The 19,421-nt window shown below is 49.7% G+C and overlaps 1 protein-coding gene across 1 annotated transcript; it reads left to right on the top strand.

Moving 5' to 3' along the window:
* The first annotated feature begins 50 nt into the window (after positions 1 to 50).
* On the top strand, positions 51 to 19,408 carry AVIL (advillin). Its single transcript, XM_027542386.1, has 20 exons — positions 51 to 920; positions 3,373 to 3,457; positions 4,754 to 4,828; positions 5,570 to 5,766; positions 7,127 to 7,235; positions 7,327 to 7,437; positions 7,675 to 7,877; positions 8,360 to 8,438; positions 8,567 to 8,665; positions 9,335 to 9,488; positions 9,591 to 9,691; positions 10,178 to 10,315; positions 10,421 to 10,579; positions 11,529 to 11,708; positions 13,346 to 13,491; positions 13,599 to 13,743; positions 15,185 to 15,373; positions 15,977 to 16,045; positions 16,937 to 17,053; positions 18,812 to 19,408. The coding sequence occupies exons 2-20, from the start codon at positions 3,392 to 3,394 to the stop codon at positions 18,923 to 18,925; spliced, it is 2,451 nt and encodes an 816-aa protein (XP_027398187.1). The 5' UTR covers positions 51 to 920; positions 3,373 to 3,391; the 3' UTR covers positions 18,926 to 19,408.
* Positions 19,409 to 19,421: the final 13 nt, after the last annotated feature.

The following is a 19,421-nucleotide window of genomic DNA, read 5'->3' as shown; positions in this document are numbered from 1 at the left end:
TAACTTACCCCCCACCCTTTGTTCCCTCAGAACCCCTCTGTCATTACGAGGCTGGAGTGCCCAGGCTGGGAGACCAACTGTGGACTCAGCACAGGGATTCTGCCCAAGGTCACAGAACTTGGGCTCCATTAGCTCTTCCCTGGCCCCCGGGTAGAATCAACCCCATTCCCTCCAGGTGCTTAATAAGCATAAGCTTGGTGTTCTGTTGACTTCTGGTGAGGAACTGGAAGCTCCGGAGGGACTTAGGGATGTAGAGTCTTCCTTCTGTACCCCTTACTGGTTTTCCCAGAGTAGGAGCCCTGGAACTCAACAGTGGTTCCTGGCACCTAGTAAGCACTCAGATTTTGATTGGACTGCCATATGACCCCCCAAGGGACAAAACAGAATGACCTGATAACACACTGTGGCCCTTCACCCAGACTTCACCTCCGAGAAATGCCTAGAAACTTCTGGGGGAGGCGCTTGCCAGCCTGGACATCCCAGGGGCTCAGCGGGCGGCCCAGCCCTGCCTCCTGTCATCAGTGTAATGCATTCATATCTACAGGATGGCAAATTTCATATCCTCCCACCCTCTTTCCTGCATTATTGATGACTTCACTTTAAAAAAAATCAATTATATCAGGGCGTGGAACTGGAGTTAAAAAGAAGCCTTTAAAAGTCTGCTCTTGTTTTTGCTCTTTTGAATAGGAACAGATAAAGCTTTCCCTCTGGTTTGAATAAGTCGAGCCCAGGGCTAGGATGGCTGTGATTGGCCAGGACTAGGAAAATGCGGTTAAGATGCAAACCCAAGCAAATAAAACCCAGTATCTGCACAGCCATTACTAAGAGAAGGCAGCAGGGCCTGGAGCCTCCCGCACTGGGTGGTTCCTCAACACTGCTTACTCACAGCCAGAAAACTGGGAAGACTGGTAGAAGGCAAGGTAAGTTCTCTTTGGTTTATGGGTGCATGTCAGTAGAGCATGGACTAGAAAGAAACAAGAGATTGAAATTTCCTTGGCCTTGTCTTCTTGGATGAGGCTTAGAGGATTGAACCAGAAGCTTGTCAGTTTTGCAAACTTCCTGCTGACAAGTTGAGGTAATTTTTAAGAGCTCCCTAAACATTAAGGCATATTTTCAAAAACTAAGAAACAGAATACCCCAGCTCAAAAAGATGGTGTAGAGCAAGGCATAAATGAAAACCAGCTTCCTCTACTTCGGGTCCATTCACAGTGTTGATAGGAATTAAGGGCCACTACCTTTTAACCTGGGATTTCAAAACTGCACCCCACCCAGCGGTAGTGTCAAAGGGTACTAAGTTAATAAATTAGGAGTTGAGGAGGGATGGAGAGACGCTTTGGGAGACTTCGGTGTCAGTTTCTAGGTGTTCCAGTATGGCAGAGTTCCTTCTGTGAGCATGTCCTGTCCTGTATTTCAGGGCTCCTGGCCCAGTGAGTGTCTTGATTGCTAAGTCCCTGTTGGGAATTGGGACCGCTTTTGGCCTCTGGACTCACAGTCCTAATTAGTGACAGCTGGTTTGACTTTTAGCAGGTTTACACTTAGCTCTCTCCCAGGAACGAATTGGTCTTTATCCCCTTCCCCTAGTTGGGTCATGGCATTTGCCTTTAGTGACTGAAATCTAGGATCTGCAGGAAACCTGAACAAATATTCCCCAGCAGTTCCAAGCAGCACAGGGTGGGGCAGTGCCAGTTATCAAATTAAATCCTCAAACATTACTGCTCCGCATCATTGCTCTGCTTTAGGCCTGCTACAGCAGTAGACAAAGGGAGATTTTTGTTTGTCTTTTTTTGTTTTGCCAATGTCCACACTAGATAATGGCACATACCCAAACCTAGGTTCATCTACCAAGGCTCAAGAAAAGAATGGCCAGACGTGCTCCTCCTGACGAGGACAATATGCTTCCAAATAGCCAAACCCCAGGCTTTCCTGGTGGCTCAGATGGTAAAGAAACTGTCTGCAATGCAGAAGACCCGGGATCGATCCCTGGGTCGGGGAGATGCCCTGGAGAAGGGAATGGCTACCCACTCCAGTATTCGTGCCTGGAGAATTCCATGGATGAGGAGCCTGGTGGGCTACAGTCCATGGAGTCACAAAGAGTCAGACACGGCTGAGTGACTAATACTTTCACAAAATCCCAGCTAGACCTTTCAGGGCTTTTGGTTTTTGTTTTTCTTTTTCCTGTGTATTAATGAATCAGTCAAGCCCATCCTTTACCTTTGCCATGTGAGAGCATTCATCAGTTACTGTATATCACGAGATTGCAAGCCCCTTGAGAGCAAGAACCGGACAGGAATTTTCATGATGCAAAAGCTATGCGACCGTGGACATGTGTAAGAGCTTGATAACCCTAGACACGCCTCGAATAGAGATGGTGCATAATGCACTTCTCTTGACCTCTCCCTGTGTCTCCGCACCCTGCCTGCGGAAGGGCACTGCACCACTGGCTGGGTCTGTGGGGGCGGGGGAGGGTCTGTCCACAGGCCACGCCCGCCTGTCCCTGCTGGCACCCTGAACTCTTAGTACTCCAACCAGAGATCAACCCACCCCCGCCCCCACCCCCCGCATTGGAAATCCAAGCCTTAAGTGGTGGACTGCCAGGGAAGTCCACACCCTGAATTCTATGTCCCAGCTCTGCCATTTTACTTTCCCTTTTCTTCTGTGAGGCACAGGGAATATATTAGTCATATGACAAAAGCAGGATGGGATAGTTTAAGGATGGTTTACTTTAAAAAGTCTGGTAAGTGAAAGCCCAAAGAGTGGACTGTGAAGAGGACCTGCCAAGCAGAGAGTCTGGGAGAACTGGAATAAGAATGAGAGAAGGAAACTCAGTTTGGAAATACTCTGATGTAAGCTTTTCAGCCCATGTGCCACTGAATTTAGGTAAGTTAGGAAGAGTTGTAGTACCTCAGAGTAATTAGAACAGAGATTTTAAGATCAGGGAGGGATTTCTTTCTGGTGATACTGAGCAAATTATTTAACCTCTCTGAACCTCAATTTTCCCACAATATAAGATGAAGGAAATATATTCAGCTTATGAGAATTAAATGAGAGAAGTAAAATCAGTCAACAGAGGGTTTAACACATTTGTCACCCCTTCAGTAAATAATGATGCCTGTTACCAGAGCTCTTAACAAGGGAAGTGCAAGGGCAAAGCAGAACTTGCCCCCCCACCACCACCTCGCCGCCAGGTCAGCCAGGCTTACGACATGAACTTGGACAAGTCATTTCCCACATCACTGTGAGACAACAGTGCAGGGATGCGCCATGAGGATGTGGCCGGATGGCTGACGAGATTGGGAAGTGACTTAGGAGGAAAGCGGGCGGGATGCCTGCTCTGAGAGGCGTCACCTCTCCACTTGCTCTGTGATGTTTCAGTCCCGGGAAGACAAGCGCCATGTCTCTGAGCAGCGCCTTCCAGGCTGTGGGCAACGACCCTGGGATCATCACCTGGAGAATAGAGGTGAGCTGGGCGGGACAGGGCACCTCCTGGGCCGCCGAAAGCCCCCAACACTGAGTTTCCTGCTAGTGGCTCGGCAGCAGTGAGAGGCAGCGCTGAAGAGCACAGTCTCCTATTCTTGCACAGAGCGGGGTGGCAGGGGGGAGGTGAGGTGGAAGAAATGCTCTTCACAAGCAAAAATAAGCTGGCCCTTTATCCAGCCATCTGCACTTCCAGTAAATGCCCTGGAGAGATGGGTGGGGCCCAGGCCACCCAGAGAGCCAAGACTACTGGCTGCTGTAGTCAGGACAATGGAACCTGTCTTCCACGGGGCACTCTGGCTCCTGCAAAGTAGGAGGAGGTTTGGGTACAGCATAGATGGGGGCCCTGCTCATCCCTTCTACTCCGGCTTGAGCCCCTCTGGCTGACCCGGAGCGCCACCGGTCTGTAGCTGGGAACCGCCCTGGCCCAGAAAGCCTTACCTCCTCCTCCCTGCTCTGAGCCCAGTGAGGGACTGCTGCATAAAACCCAGAGGAGATGCCCACCTCACTATCGTCCTCAAGAGGGGTCACAGCTGCCTAGCAAGCTGCTCAGAGCCAGGTCACTCCCACTGCTTTTAAGGCTCCCCGTGCATTTAACAACTAATAGGAACAAAAAGTTACACAAATTGTGGGATAGTTAACATTCTCACATTTGACACACATATTTTATATAGAATATACTCACATAGAACCGCAGGTTTACCTCTTTGGAGACAGTGATGAAAGTCCCCATCAGAGGCCACATGAACGGCTCTCCTGGGACGAGCCAGACATGCTATGACAGATGCATCAGAGCTCCAATCCAGTCTCCAGACAGGAGCCCTCAGCACGGAACCTGCACACAGCCAGCCCTCAGCCCCCAGAGCCTCACAGAATCCGGGTACTCCACTCCGTTCTCAGACCTCGGCCGGTGCTGGGTGGATGGAGTCAGTGCTGGAGACCCTGGTGCTTCGGCTCAGAGACTTGAGGCTCTTCCTTGAGGGCTTACACCCAACTGCATAGGACTGAGGGGGCTCACCAGGTTGCTCAGTGTAGTGAGATGAGACCAGGCAGGTGGTAGGAGGAGGGCAGACCCAGGGCTGTGCAGGCGGAGCTCAGCAGAAGCTGGAGGGATGTGCGCTCATCCTGGGGCTGGCCGCCATGACCCGTTGGGGACATCTCCCTACCTTTCCACCCACTCCCCAGCCCTGTCACCTGTGCCAAATAATAGCATGGAGGGAGGAGGCTTGTGGGACGAGGGGGAAGGGATGTAGCCTATCCACACCCCTTGTCCTTCCAGAAAATGGAGCTGGCGCTGGTGCCTCTGAGCGCCCACGGCAACTTCTATGAGGGAGACTGCTACGTCATCCTCTCGGTGAGCACCGTCCGCCCTCTCCCCTGATTCTCACAAGCTCCTCCCCAGAGAGCCAGCTCCGGGGCTTCCCTGGGAGATTTGCCCACAAAATTAATCAGGCCTCTGGTATCCGTCTTGATTCTTCCTCGCTGTTGCATGGAACAGGCTTCCAGTTTGACTATCAAAGGCTGTGCTTAGGCCAGGGTTTTAAATTTTGCATCTGAATGGGGGAGAGGTGTGGCCGTCAGTCTGAACATCAGCATGTGGCCCATAGCCAGGCTTCAGCCTCCTGAGCCCAGACCCCAGATTACAGTGCTGTGGAGGAAGGCCAGGTGGACACAGGGCCGTCTCTGGCCTCAAAGTGCTCACCTAGCCGAGGGAACAGTCTCCCACATGGACGGTGCCGACAGAGCCACGCTGGGAGACAGCAGCTCTATACAGCTGTGAGGGTGCAGGGGTGCAAATGAGCAACAAGAGAACTCTTGCCTGCATTCCAACCTGGCAAGATTTCCCCCTACCTCTGCTTATGTGGAGGACAGTAAGCTGTCAGCATTCCCCAAATGTAGGGAGGGACTCAGGCTGGTAGGGCTTGAGTCACGGAACAGGTCTGCCCAGGGGCCACTGTAGGGGGCAAGAGACTGCAGAGCAGGACACAGAGGCCTGAGCCTGCCGAGAATGGGACACAAGCCACCCTAGGCAGCTACCTTCCCAGGCCAGAGGGGCGAACCAGCCCTTGAGCCAATCTCTTTGACTACACCCCAGACCCGGAGAGTGGGCTGCCTCCTCTCCCAAGACATCCACTTCTGGATTGGGAAGGACTCCTCCCAGGATGAACAGAGCTGCGCAGCCATCTACACTACGCAGCTGGACGACTACTTGGGGGGCAGCCCCGTTCAGCACCGGGAGGTCCAGTACCACGAGTCCGACACCTTCCGTGGCTACTTCAAGCAGGGCATCATGTGAGTAGCTGGGCACACAGCAAGGATGTAGACGTGGTCCACCAAAGAGGAAACCCAAAGGCTAAAAAGTATGCGAAGAAAGTAATCAGAGAAATGCGAATCAAAACAAAGCTGTCCTCTCCACCAGTGTAAGTTAGAGAGCTGGGTGGTGCTGAGTGTTGGCAAGGCTGTGGGGAGATGGGCACCCGGGGGCCCTGCCGGTGGGAACGAGGACTGGCCCAGTGTTCCGGAGGGCAGTCTGCTACTGCCACAAGGGCACGGGAGCCAGAATGTTCACAGTGGTATTAGTGGTGGTGAGAAGCTGCAGGCAGTGGGGCATGTGCCTCCCCCAGGGAGACTGAACAGGAGAAACACTCCGAGACAGCAGGGAGTACCATGCCATCACATTAGAGACACATCTGACCTGTGGACACACCTTAAAAACACTGGGCTTAAGGAACACAGGAAGAAACAGGCTTGAAATATAGAACAGAATGCCAATTCCTGTTTGTAAAAAATGACATAAGCACAAAACAACAGGCCATGTTTTATCAGAATGAAAATAGAAAGATAGATGTTAAACGGTTAGAATGGATGCCTATGGTGGGGAGGAAAAGGCAGGGAGGGGAGTTTATGCAGATAAAAGGGAACACATACACTGCAAGAGCGGGGTCTTGTAAAGGCCGGTGATGACAGCCTGCCATGAACTGAGGAGTTTGATCACCTCCAAACTTTACACTGGAGATTGACAACAAAAGGATTCCAAGGAGCTCAAGCGTTCTGAGGCTGCTTGAAGGCCAGCTTCTTGCAGGTGAGCAGTCCTCACTGAGGCCCCATTGGGCACAGAGCAGCCTGCTGAACCACCAGGGAACCCAGCAACGGAGGCCCTCTGCTCCCGGGGGCTTTCTGGGCACCCTTCACGTGTGGGATGCCTAGAGGAGGCTGGGTTGGGGTGAGAACCAGAGGCAGGAGAGTGGTTTCCGGGAGTGAGTTGGTCTTCAGGCCACGGGAGATGGCCTGAAGAGGGCCCTGCCCCAACACACATGATGTTCAGCTTCAAGAACAAAACAAAACAAGCTCTTCCTGCCGTGGGGATTATCACTCCTCTGTCTGGAGGTCTAGTCCTCCGGTGGTTGGTTCCTACTCTTAATATCTCAACTCAAATGTCAGTCCTCCAGAGAAGACAGCCCCAAATGTTCGGTCAAAAAGCCTCCACTAGGGGCAACTCTGTGGCAGGGGTGACCAGCATCAGTGTTTGCCTTGCTCATTTACTGTCATCACCCATGTGGGCAAAGGCTGCCTCTGTGTGGCCCACCACTCTCTCCCCAGGACCTGGCAAACAGCAGGTTCTCAGTAAATAACGCAACGGCTGTTCCCTCAGCTACAAGAAAGGGGGTGTGGCCTCTGGGATGAAGCACGTGGAGACCAACGCCTACAACGTGAAGCGGCTGCTGCATGTGAAAGGGAAGAGAAACATCCGGGCCACCGAGGTCAGTCCTGCCCCTATCTGTCCTGGGCCTGAGGCCTCTCCGCCTGGCACCCAGGAATTCCTTCTGCCCTATGTCTGTCTCTTCCCTGCAGGTGGAAATGAGCTGGGACAGTTTTAACCGAGGGGATGTCTTCCTGCTGGATCTTGGGAAGGTCATCGTCCAGTGGAACGGCCCAGAGAGCAGCAGTGGGGAGCGCCTGAAGGTGTGGCCCATGCGGTCGGCCCCTCCTTTCCCCCAGCTACTCTTTCCTTCTTTCCCGGCTGGCTCTTTCCTGCCCTTCCAGCCAGATGCCTGCCTTTGAGCAGCATCTGTTTCAGAGATAGGCCACATGACTGAGGCTGCAACTCAGCCTGGGGTTCCTCAGTATCAGGGTAACCCCTGTGTCTGGGATCCAGGCTGTTTCTCTTGGAGCTAAGGGCATCCCCGGCCTTCTTTACAGGCAATGCTTCTGGCAAAGGATATTCGGGACAGGGAGCGAGGGGGCCGTGCTGAGATAGGAGTGATCGAGGGAGACAAGGAGGCAGCCAGCCCGGAGCTGATGAAGGTCCTTCAGGACACCCTCGGCCGGCGCTCCATTATCCAACCGGCAGTCCCAGATGAGGTCATAGATCAGCAGCAGAAATCAAACATCACATTGTATCAGTGAGTAGCTAAGGCTGGCTGCTGATTGGAAGCTGGGGTCAGGGGAAGGTGGCCCCCAGAGAAACAAGCACTTCTGCTTGGCTTCATTTGGGGTGCAGGCACCTGGGTTTCTTTCAGTCTTTCTTTGAATGCAGCTTCTACAAGGAGTTTGTTGTTCCCTGAGCAGCTACTGTCTGCTCTTGTTAGCAATGATTCCTGATCTCTGGGAGAGAATGTTCCTTGACTCAAGTCTATGCATCCCAGGGGTGTGGACAGGATAATGTCAGGGGAAAGGTAGAGATAATATTCAGGAAAGAGATGCACAGAAGGCTCCCCCAGACAACAGTGTCCATCACATCCCAGTCCGCACTCATGCCATGCCTGTCGCAAGAAGTCAAACTCTACCCAGAAACTCCATCCTAAGACCAAGCCAGGAAATAACAAACTGACCACATGATGCTTTGTAGAAGGGAATGTACAGGCTAACTTCTCCCCTTCTCCAGTGTCTCGGATTCATCTGGGCAGCTGGTGGTCACAGAGGTAGCGACGAGGCCTCTGGTCCAGGACTTACTGAATCCTGATGTGAGTAGCACTTGGGTGGGCTTGGCTTGGGGTAGCCGGACCTGGCTTCAGAGGCAGGCCCCACGGAGAGGCCTTCCTTATGGTTTCGGGCAGCAGTAACCACTTTTGTCCCTGGCCATCTGCTTCAGGACTGCTACATCCTGGACCAAAGTGGAACCAAGATCTATGTGTGGAAAGGAAGAGGAGCCACAAAGGTTGAGAAACAGATGGCCATGTCTAAAGCCCTGGTAGGAGCTATGGACATGCAGTATTATCCAAAAAGTCTGTTCACGAAACATCAGAGGTGCTCAGAGAGCCATATTAGGTGCTGGAGCACAAAACATCACAGTTATATCCATGACTTCAAAGTCAGACAGACAAACTGGGATTCAAATCCAGGTCTAGTGTTACTTCCTGGGGTTGTTGTGATGGTTAAATAACTTTTGTAAAGCATTTAAACACACTGGCACACACACCTTCCCAATAAAAGGTGGCTGTTATTATTGAAGGCAATACCACACATCAACAGCCCTGTCCTCAAGGAACTTATGACATTATTGTGCAGCATCCTGCAGCTGAACCAAGCAGGATGCATCTACCAAGCAAGAAAAAAAAAACAAATGAAAGTGATGCAAAATCAGTAGAGTACAGAAGTGCTGAAGGAATATACTAGACAGAATTTTAAAAAAAAATCAGTAATAATCATGACCAATGAAGGAATGCCAAAATGTTCCATTTAGTCCTTTCCTTGAGGCAGCTAGCGTGGTCCCTAGACAGAAGTGAGTTAGAATTTGACTTTGACTCCCAGAAGGGAACAATCCTACCCAATGGCTTCAAAGGGGTAAATTACCAGTCAAGCCAAGAAACCAGTGCATTCCCTGACTGACCTGCCCTTTGGGGGTGGGGGGTACCCACAGGACTTCATCAGGATGAAGGGCTACCCCAGCAGCACCAACGTGGAGACCGTCAATGACGGTGCCGAGTCAGCCATGTTCAAGCAGCTGTTCCAGAAGTGGACGGTGAAGGAACAGACCGTGGGTCTGGGGAAAACGTTCAGCGTGGGTAAAGTTGGTAAGACTGCCCCCAGATGGTGTTCTCATTGTGGGGAGTCTCTAGAAAGATGGGCATGGATGCTTTTCATTCACCTGGCTTCTCCCAACCCCTTCTCTGCAGCGAAGGTTTTCCAGGATAAATTTGATGTAACTCTGCTGCACACCAAACCAGAGGTGGCAGCCCAGGAAAGAATGGTGGATGACGGCAACGGCAAAGTTGAGGTAATAAGCCCAGTGACCCATGTGCCAGGGCAGGCAGGGCACCGGTCTCCTGGCTGCTTTGCTGCAGAGGAGCGCACAGGATCCTGTGTCTCCTCTGTTTCCCTTGTCATCTCTGGGGCCTCGGGACTCTTCCCTAAGAGGTGTCTGCATCTTCAGGGTTCTCCCACAATTCTTCAGGGAAGGGAAAGGTAGGCATCCCAGTGTGCTGTCAACAGCTCACCTGGCAGACGCATTCAAATGACCTCTGAGCTGTGATGGGGGTGCGCCTGACCAGGGATGACCTACTTCTCCGGATTCAAATCATGCAAATGGGATAAGCCCTCAGTACTGGGAAGAAGCACCAGAGGATAAGGGGTACTGTGAATGGACCTTTGTGCCTCATCCACCTGGATTCTCTGCTCAGCATGGCCCAGTTCCCTCCAGGTGGCTGTTTGTTCAAAGAGGACTCCCCCCATCTCTGGGGAACTGTGTCTCTTCTATGCCCAGGTCTGGAGGATAGAAAACCTGGAGCTGGTCCCCGTGGAGCACCAGTGGTATGGCTTCTTTTATGGGGGAGACTGCTATCTGGTTCTCTATACGTACGAGATGCATGGGAAGCCTCATTACATCCTGTATATCTGGCAGGTAGGCCTGGGGCAGGCTCTTAGCTTTGGATCCTGGTGCTTCCTCTGGCCACTGAGCTGGGGCCAGGGGTGGCAGGGACCCATTGCACCCTTCTCACCCCTGCAGGGCTGCCACGCCTCACAGGATGAGCTGGCAGCCTCGGCATATCAGGCGGTAGAGGTGGACCAGCAGTTTGAAGGGGCCCCTGTGCAGGTTCGGGTTACCATGGGAAAGGAGCCGCGCCACTTCATGGCCATCTTCAAAGGAAAGCTGGTCATCTTTGAGGTGAGAAACCTAAGGTAAAACTACACCAGAAGCAGAATGCTCAGAACCAGCAGGTCAGCAGGGAGCTACAGTAGAGGAGAGGAGGGGTGGACAGTGGGGCTTGGGGAGGACACAGACGAGAAGGAGGTGGATCTCTCTAAGACACTGAAGTGCATCCCGACTGCCTAGGGCTTCAAGTCCTCACCCCTGCCTAGTTCATGTTCAAGGTCTTGTATAATCTGACCCATATTACCTGTGCAGGTGCATCACCCTCAGCTCCCTAACCTCCACACTCCACTCCAGTCAGGTGGGTCTCCTCTTTAGACCTCACATGTGCTCTATCATTCCCTGTCTGCCTCCCCCAGCCATGTGCCCCTTCAGACTCCAGTCCCATGTCTTCCAGAAAGCCTTGGCTGAAGCACCACCAGAACTGTATGATGTCACACGCTTGATATACACAAGTCTGTGGTCAAGTCCTAGTCTTGTCATTGATTACCCAGTTTTCTGAGCCTCAGTTTCCCCACCTGCACTGTGGGATAATAATACCTACTTCACAGAGTTATTATGAGGATCAATAAAATGATATAGCTAAGGCACCAGAAAAGAGCCTGGCATATAACCCAGGTCTCAGAATGAAAGCTAACACCATTTCTTAAAAATATTTATTTATTTGGCTGCAGAGGGTCTTAGCTATGGCATGTGGGATCTAGTTCTCTGACCAGGGATTGAAGCTGGGCCCCCTGCACTGAGAGCACAGAGTCTTAGCTGCTGGACCATCAGGGAAGTCCCCTGAAAGCTAACACTGTTGGTACCATAACTCCGGCTCATCTCGACCTCTCCCAGTTGGCTGAGAAGCTCCTTGAGGGCAAAGATGGTGTCAGATACAGCCCTATTCTCCACAGCGCTGGCCCAGTGCTCAGCGTACACTGTATACCTTAGATCTGGACTCTGCTTTTTTCTTTCTCTCTAGGGTGGGACTTCTAGGAAGGGAAATGCTGAGCCGGATCCTCCAGTAAGACTCTTCCAGATTCAAGGACATAACAAATCTAACACCAAAGCAGTGGAGGTCCCAGCCTTCACCTCCTCCCTAAACTCCAATGATGTCTTTCTGCTGAGGACGCAGGCAGAGCACTACCTGTGGTTTGGCAAGGTAAGACAGCTGGCCCAGCAGTCACACCCATCCCTTGGCTCCCAGCCCTGCACCCACCCTCTGGTCAGCAAGGGCAAAGGAACTGAGAATAGGCTGGAGCAGTCCTCAAATAGAGGAGCCTTTTCCTAAAGATTCTTCAAAGGGACCAGCAATGTTCCTCACAATTAGGCCTCCAGTTACACACTCAATAATGGCACTGCGCACACCCAGGAGACCCTCCATAAACAGCTAAACACATGGAGGCTGGATGCAGGATGGAAAAGTCAATCTTTCCACACCAGTTTGGTGCACTGTAATAGGACAGGCATTAACACTGAACAAAAGAACACTAAAAATATGATTTTTGTCAATTCAGATTTCATCTGCAATGAAAAGCACTAGAACTGTTTTACAAAAGAGAATTGAATAGGAAAAGATGCTCAATATTAATAGTCATTAGGGAAATGCAAATAGAAACCCCAATGAGATACCACTACACACGTATGACTAATGACTAAAAAACCTATGCTATCTAGTGCTGGTGACAAAAGCAATAGGAATTCTCACACACTGCAGGTGAAAATGCAGATACGGCCTTAGAAAACAATTTGATGGTTTCTTATAAAACATATACCTATTGTATGAGCCCATTCCTGGGTACATACATTCCTGGGTATGTACCCATGTGAAAAAACTACCTTCACACAAAAACCTATACACAAATGTTTAATAGCACCTTTATTTCTAATTGCCAAAAACTGGAAGCAAATCAACTGGAGGATGGATGAGCAAGCAGTGGTGCTTCCACACAATTGGAATGGACTACTACTCAGCTACAGAACACCCACAACTGCCAAGGAAGAATCGCAAATGCATTATGCTAAGTGAGAGAAGCTAGACTCAGAGGCCACACTATGCAGGATTCCATTTACCAGGTTCTGGAAGAGGCAAAACTGTCAGGATGGGAACAGATCCGTGGTTGCCAGAGGCTAAGGATGCATGGAGGGTTTGACTACAAAGGTGTGGGTGGTCGGAGGGAAACTTTTGCAGTGGTGAGGCAACTTCTCTCTTTTTTGTTGTGGCGGTGGTAGTGTGATTCTATGCATTTGTCAAGAGTCATAGAACTCTATGGCAGAAAGGGTGAATTTTCCTGTATATAATTTTAAAAATATTTTTCTTAAAAAAAATAATCACAAGTAAGTGCTAAAATTCCAACTGAAGGTAAAACAAAAGTGACCTCTCAATACCCACCGAGCATTTCAGAGTCTAGTCTGGTCCTTTGCTACCACACTGTTTTCCTCCTTCCCACCCACCCCCACCCCCACCCACCTCCCCCCCAGCCCCCCACCCCCCACCCCTCACCCTGCCTCCACCCTTCCCAGCACCAGAACAAACCCATCTATCTCCCTGTCCTGAGGTCTTTTGGCTTGGTAACTAATCCTGGCTGCTGCTGCTAAGTCACTTCAGTCGTGTCCAACTCTGTGTGACCCCATAGACGGCAGCCCACCAGGCTTTCCCGTCCCTGGGATTCTCCAGGCAAGAACACTGGAGTGGGTTGCCATTTCCTTCTACACTGAGTTATTAGTCTAAGCACTTTATTCCCACATCAACGTGCCTGTGTGTGACTCACATCTGTGTTCTCCCCACCCCGTTCTCAGGGGTCTAGTGGGGATGAGCGGGCGATGGCTAAGGAGCTGGCCGGACTTCTCTGTGACGGTACTGAGAACACAGTGGCTGAGGGCCAGGAGCCAGCTGAGTTCTGGGACCTGCTGGGAGGGAAAACTCCCTATGCCAGTGACAAAAGGTACAGGACCACAGCATCCCCTCCGTTTGGCTCCCCCTGCCTCCCAGACTGGTGAACTGCAGGTGATTTCCAAGCAGCTCAGCTCCTCTACATGGACTGTATTGCAGACTACAGCAGGAGATCCTAGATGTCCAGTCTCGTCTCTTTGAATGTTCCAATAAGACTGGCCGGTTCACTGTCACTGAGATCATAGACTTTACCCAGGACGACCTGAACCCAGGTGACGTGATGCTCCTGGATACCTGGGACCAGGTAAGACACAGCCGGAGAGCTTGGAACAAATGACAGACATCCTCAAGCTTTAGGCTATTTTTTTGTATAGTATCTCTCCCCCAAACCCCAGGTAAGCCAGGGTAGCCCTGGACCATCCCCAAGTCAATCAAACAATTGTCAGTGGTGACCGAAGGAAGAGCCTGCTTTTTTGCCAGGGTTGGAGAGAGTAGAATGTTGTTTAAAACTCACCATCCTGGGAATTTTCCCACTATGCTCTGGGAAAATCATGCCATCCTATCACACACTCCATTCTCTCAGGACCAAGAGCAGTAGGCTGCACACCTGGAGATATGGGCCTTTGGGGGAATAAAGGGATAAAAGGGGACATCTTCAAGGCCACCCCTCTGCCACATCCGGTTTTCTTCAATTTGGCTCAGCAAACACCTCTTCCTTTCTAATCACTGTGCTGGGCGTGGTGTCGCTAAGGCAAAGGGCCCCACCCCACTCTCAGAGTCTACAGGCTGACGGAGGGTGGAGGAGACCAGATGGAGGATCATCATTTTACTGTGATGGAGGTACATATGAAGTGCCTCAGGAGCACAAATTAGGGTATTCAACACAGTTTGGGGGCTCAGAGAAGACTCTCTGGAGGAGATGTCTCCAAGACTCCAAGGAGAAACAGGTATTAATCAGGTAAAGAGGCCATTCCAGGCAAAAGAAAAGCAGGGCAGGAAATAGTCTAGTATATAGGGAACTACAAAGAGTATTATCAGAGTATAAGACAGAGTTAAAGAGTGCCCTAGAGGTGAAGCTAAAGAAGTAGGTATGGACCTTACCAACCAAGTCAAGAAGTTTGGAACTTACCCTGGAAAGCTACTGAAATTTAAGCAGGTGAGTGACATGGTCAGATTGTGCTTTAGATCACTCACTCTAGCGAGTGTAGGAGACGAGGGAGGGGGTGTGAGAAAAAAGAAGACTGTACGTTGGGAGGCCCGTCAGCACACATGGTCCTAGTCCAGAAAGAGCTGCTGCTGGCCCACAGAAGCAGTGGAGTAGAGCTGGATGGATGGCGACAGATTTGACAAAAGCATGAGAGGTAAACTAGCTAAGTCCTGGGGATACAGACTGCATTCAGAATGATTCCCAGGTTACTGCCTTGGGTGACTGAATGGACACCATTCCCCAAGAATGGAGACACAGATACAAGTTTAGAAAAGAGCTACATGTTGGGGGTGTTATACTTGAGGTGCTTGGAGACAGCCGAGAGGAGATGTTTTGCAAGAAGCTGGATTCAGGAAGCTGACGTTCAGAGAGTTCAGGACTGGAGATGTAGATGTGGGAGATACACAAATCAAAACAAATCTGAGAAAAACTTTACTCTGCTGAGGCTGTAAACTGCTGACGGGGAAAGACGGGGCAGCGCGTACTATCTAGCACTAGCCTCTGGCATGAGCGCAGTAACAGGTCTCTACAACAACAGGTGTTCCTGTGGATCGGGGCTGAGGCCAACGCTGCAGAGAAGAAGAGTGCTCTGTCTACCGCCCAGGAGTACCTGCACACTCACCCCAGCGGCCGAGACACCGGCACACCGATCCTGATCGTTAAACAGGGATTCGAGCCTCCCATCTTCACAGGCTGGTTCCTGGCCTGGGACCCTCACGTTTGGAGCGTAAGAACAGAGAAGCAGGGAGATGTTCTTACTGCCAGGGTGCTCAGCACTGACACCTCAGAAGGATGGCAGGGTACTCGAGGGCCGAGTCAACCCAGGACTGTACCCCCCCACTCCCTTCTCCCCTCTCCCGTTTTTACCTTCCTTCTCTTTCGCACCCTGCACAGCAGTTAAGTCTAGTCAGCAAATTCACAGCGTGCCTCAGGAACAGGCAACGTGAGAAGCAGTAAAGTTTGTGAAGTCTGTCCACACACATTACATCCTGATAGCCAGGGGAACATTGTTGCCTGTGTTACAAATGAGGAAGCTCAGAGAAGTTACTTGTCTACAGTCACAACCAGTAGGAAGAAGCCAGGTTTTCTGACTCCTAGTCAACTGCTCTTAGTATGGAATATTGAGGAGTCACCAGCAAAGAGTGCAGATCATGTTTAAGTACCTTCCAACCATGCATAGACCTGGAAGAGGGGATTTTCCTTTCTGCTTATCTCTGAAATGTCTTCTGTCCCCTGGCTGTTTTGCTTCTCTCAAGGGTTATAGACCAGACCTGAGACGTCCCTCCACTATAAGCAGCATCTCATCCTGTTTTCTATATCTTCTTCCTAGGCAGGGAAATCATATGAACAGTTAAAAGAAGAGCTGGGAGATGCTGTTGCTATCACAAGAATCACTGCTGTAAGTTTCTTGGAGGAGCTATTCACAGGCAACCAGAGCCAGAAAGAAACAGCAGATGCTGCAGACACAGCATGGCTGAAACCCTATCATGTCCTTCTCAGTATCACTCTGATGGTCTAATGTGATGTGAAGATTGTTTTAATCGGTAGAAAGAGCAGGCTTCAGAGCCGAGTTCCTTATTTTACTTCCTTCCAGAATTTAGAACAGACTTGCTGTTACCAAATCGAATTATTCAACTCTGTCACTCAGGAGAGATTAAATTAACTAGTAGTATTTTTCAGAAATAATAAGCTTGTAACCCAGGTGACACTATTAGTTTCTGACAGTGGCATCCACAGAAACTCAGGCCATTACCCCTGTTTTAACGGCCCCCAGAAGTGGAGCTCCCGGCCGAGAACCCAGCAGCTCTTTAGCATCAGGACAGTGCACAGCACCACTGTCCAAACCATCTGGTGTTTTGCTGTTTGTGCTCTACAAACTCAAGATTTCAAAACTCATGGCAACGTAGCATCTTTAAAATGTATTTAAGAGAAATATGACTTCAATTTGAAACCATCTCAAGGCCAGAAATGTAGAGCCCAAGTAAAAGTACCAAGAGAAGGGATGTGATCACAGTATTTAAGTGAGATTTATGCAAAACATTTACGCCAACTGACTATACAGGATTTACCTTAGACTCACTGAATCAGCTTCTCAAGAACCCCCAAACTAAACTATTTTAGATTTCCAGATGACTCTGACATGCAGCCAGCATAGGGGACCACTGTTCTAAAAGATGATTATAAAGCATGAAGTGGTAAAAAAAAAAAAAATTTAATGTTATAAACATAGAACTTCAATTGCACAGACCTGAGTGGTCTTTTATTGTGTCTACATTCTTATCTTCCCTAGGATATGAGAGACACAACCCTTGCCCTGAATTCTGAGCCAAAATATTACCCCCTAGAAGTTCTGTTGAAAAATCAGAGTCAGGAGTTGCCAGAGGATGTGAACCCTGCCAAAAAGGAGGTGAGTGACTGACATGAGTGGAGCGCTGCAGAAGCACCATCTCGGAGTACGGCCAACAGTGTAAATACTCAGCAGACAACTGACCTACCCAGGAGCTCAAGCCAGAAACCCAGGGCTCCTTCTTGATTCTTTTTCCTCACCTCCCACATCAACCCATCAGCTAGCTGCCACCCACTGCTCTCCATCTCTCTGCTGCCAGTATGGTCCAGCCATCATGGACCACTGCCATAGGCCCCCAGTGAATTTTCACCTCTGTCCCTACAATCTGATCCCCATATAACCACCAGTGGGTTTTTATAGCAGATGATACTCTTCTATTTAACACACCTCGAATGGCTTCCCACTGCACTTAAAATCCAGAGTCCTCGCGATGGCCTCCAAGGCCCTATACAACCTGGCCCCTGCCCACCTGATTTCGTCTTACAGGCCAGTACTGTCTTCACTTACAGCCCTTTAGCCAGTTGCTGTTTTTCTGTTCCTCAAACATGAGCCTTTCTGCTGGCTACTGCTCCTGCCTGAAAAAACATCCCTCTCCCAGATCATCAGAAAGCCAGGTCCGCCTCATTGTTTAGGTCACAGCTGCAGGGTCACCTCCCCAGGAGGGCCTTCCCTGACCACCCGACCCTGCCTCCCTCAGCGCCTACAGTCCTTTTGTACTTGGTCACTCACTGTCTCTCTGCCCCACTCCCCGACACCTTCAAAAGCAGGGAGCTTGTCTGTATTGTTCACCATCACATTCTCAGCTTTTTAGCACCTAAACGGTGACTGGCAGATCATAGGCACAACTTAAGTTTCAGCTGATTTAATTAACAGTCATGTTGAATGAATGAATTTATTTTTCCCTTGAAGGGTCTCTGGGCTTCCCTGATAGCTCAGCTGGTAAAGAATGTGCCTGCCCCCAGTTCAATTCCTGGGTAGGGAAGACCCGCTGGAGAAGTGATAGGCTATCCACTCCAGTATTCATGGGCTTCCCTGGTGGCTCAACTGGTAAAGAATCCACCTGAGATGCAGGAGACCTGGGTTCAATCCCTGGGTTAGGAAGATCACCTGGAGAAGGGAAAGGCTAAGCACTCCAGTATTCTGCCTGGAGAATTCCATGGACTATATAGTCCATGGGGTCGCAAAAAGCCGGATACAGCTGAGCAACTTTCACTTGAAGGGTCTCTAAATTTTCCACAGTGTCTTATGTAACCAATTCTTAAGTATCTGGGCAACAACTTCCTTGAAAACAGAAACCATACCTTAATAATTTTACTTGGACTGAAAATATTCATTAATCATTAATAAATAAATGTTAGAATGTTATGCTCTCAACAAGATCCACTTGATCCTGCATTGGAAAACATCTGGCTAAAAAATGGCAGATTAAAAAAAGAAAAATATTAATAAAAAATGGCAGATGAGGGCATAAGGCAAGGAAAACTGTCACTCAGTTTAGCTGTCCATTCAGCCAAAGCCTAATGTTTAGCACTCATAAATAATACACAACCCATTTCTTGTCCTTCTGGCAAGACTGGTGCCAGGTGGGACTGCGAGCGCCGTGAACCCAGTCAGCGCTTCCGCAGGCCACGGTGGGACTCCACCAGCTGACGAGCTCGCCAATGAATAATTTAAGTCAAACACAGACTTTCTGGAAAATTCATTCTACTTCCCCTTTCAAGAAGCTACTTGGGACTATCTCTTGGCCCCTCTGCCCCCACCCCATTAACACTGACAGGTGCCAGGTCTTCTAACTAGAAACTTTGTTTTCTCTCTCAGAATTACCTCTCTGAAAAGGACTTTGTTTCTGTGTTTGGCATCACAAGAGGGCAGTTTGCTGCTCTGCCTGGCTGGAAACAGCTCCAGATGAAGAAAGAAAAGGGGCTTTTCTGAGGCAAGAAGGCATCTGCCTATTGCAAGATCCCAGAAGAGAGCAGTCAGTGCCAATGTAAGGAAAGAATTTCTCTAATTTCTGCCTAATGTCCAGCTACTTAATGGAGAGATAGTAGAGCCTGCCAATCACAGCATGTACTCCATTTTTCTCATCCCTGCATTTCTTAGTTGTCATATACCTAAAATGTTAGCTGCTCACTTTGAAATTTTTATGGTCTTCTGGCTGCAGCCTTAGCAGAAAACACTAAAACTGCAAGAAAATCTGGAGAAGTCAAAAGTAAGAGAACAGAAGAATTGTTTAAAGTGCTTAATTCTGGGGCAAGGGCCTAAGTTTGTTTTAAATTTTAAGGTTGGTATTTTCTATTTAACCCACAAATCATCAAAGTTATTCACATATATACCCTGAAGTCAAAATCTAAATGCTCAAATCTGTATGTGCCAGAAGTTTTTAAGTTTTCAAATAAAGATACCTATAAGAACAAATGGGAGTTCTTTT

Source organism: Bos indicus x Bos taurus, chromosome 5 (assembly GCF_003369695.1).
Source record: "Bos indicus x Bos taurus breed Angus x Brahman F1 hybrid chromosome 5, Bos_hybrid_MaternalHap_v2.0, whole genome shotgun sequence".
Classification (NCBI taxonomy): Eukaryota; Metazoa; Chordata; class Mammalia; order Artiodactyla; family Bovidae; genus Bos; species Bos indicus x Bos taurus.
The sequence above is the reverse complement of the archived record's forward strand: the minus strand, read 5'-3'. Positions and strand labels throughout refer to the sequence as shown.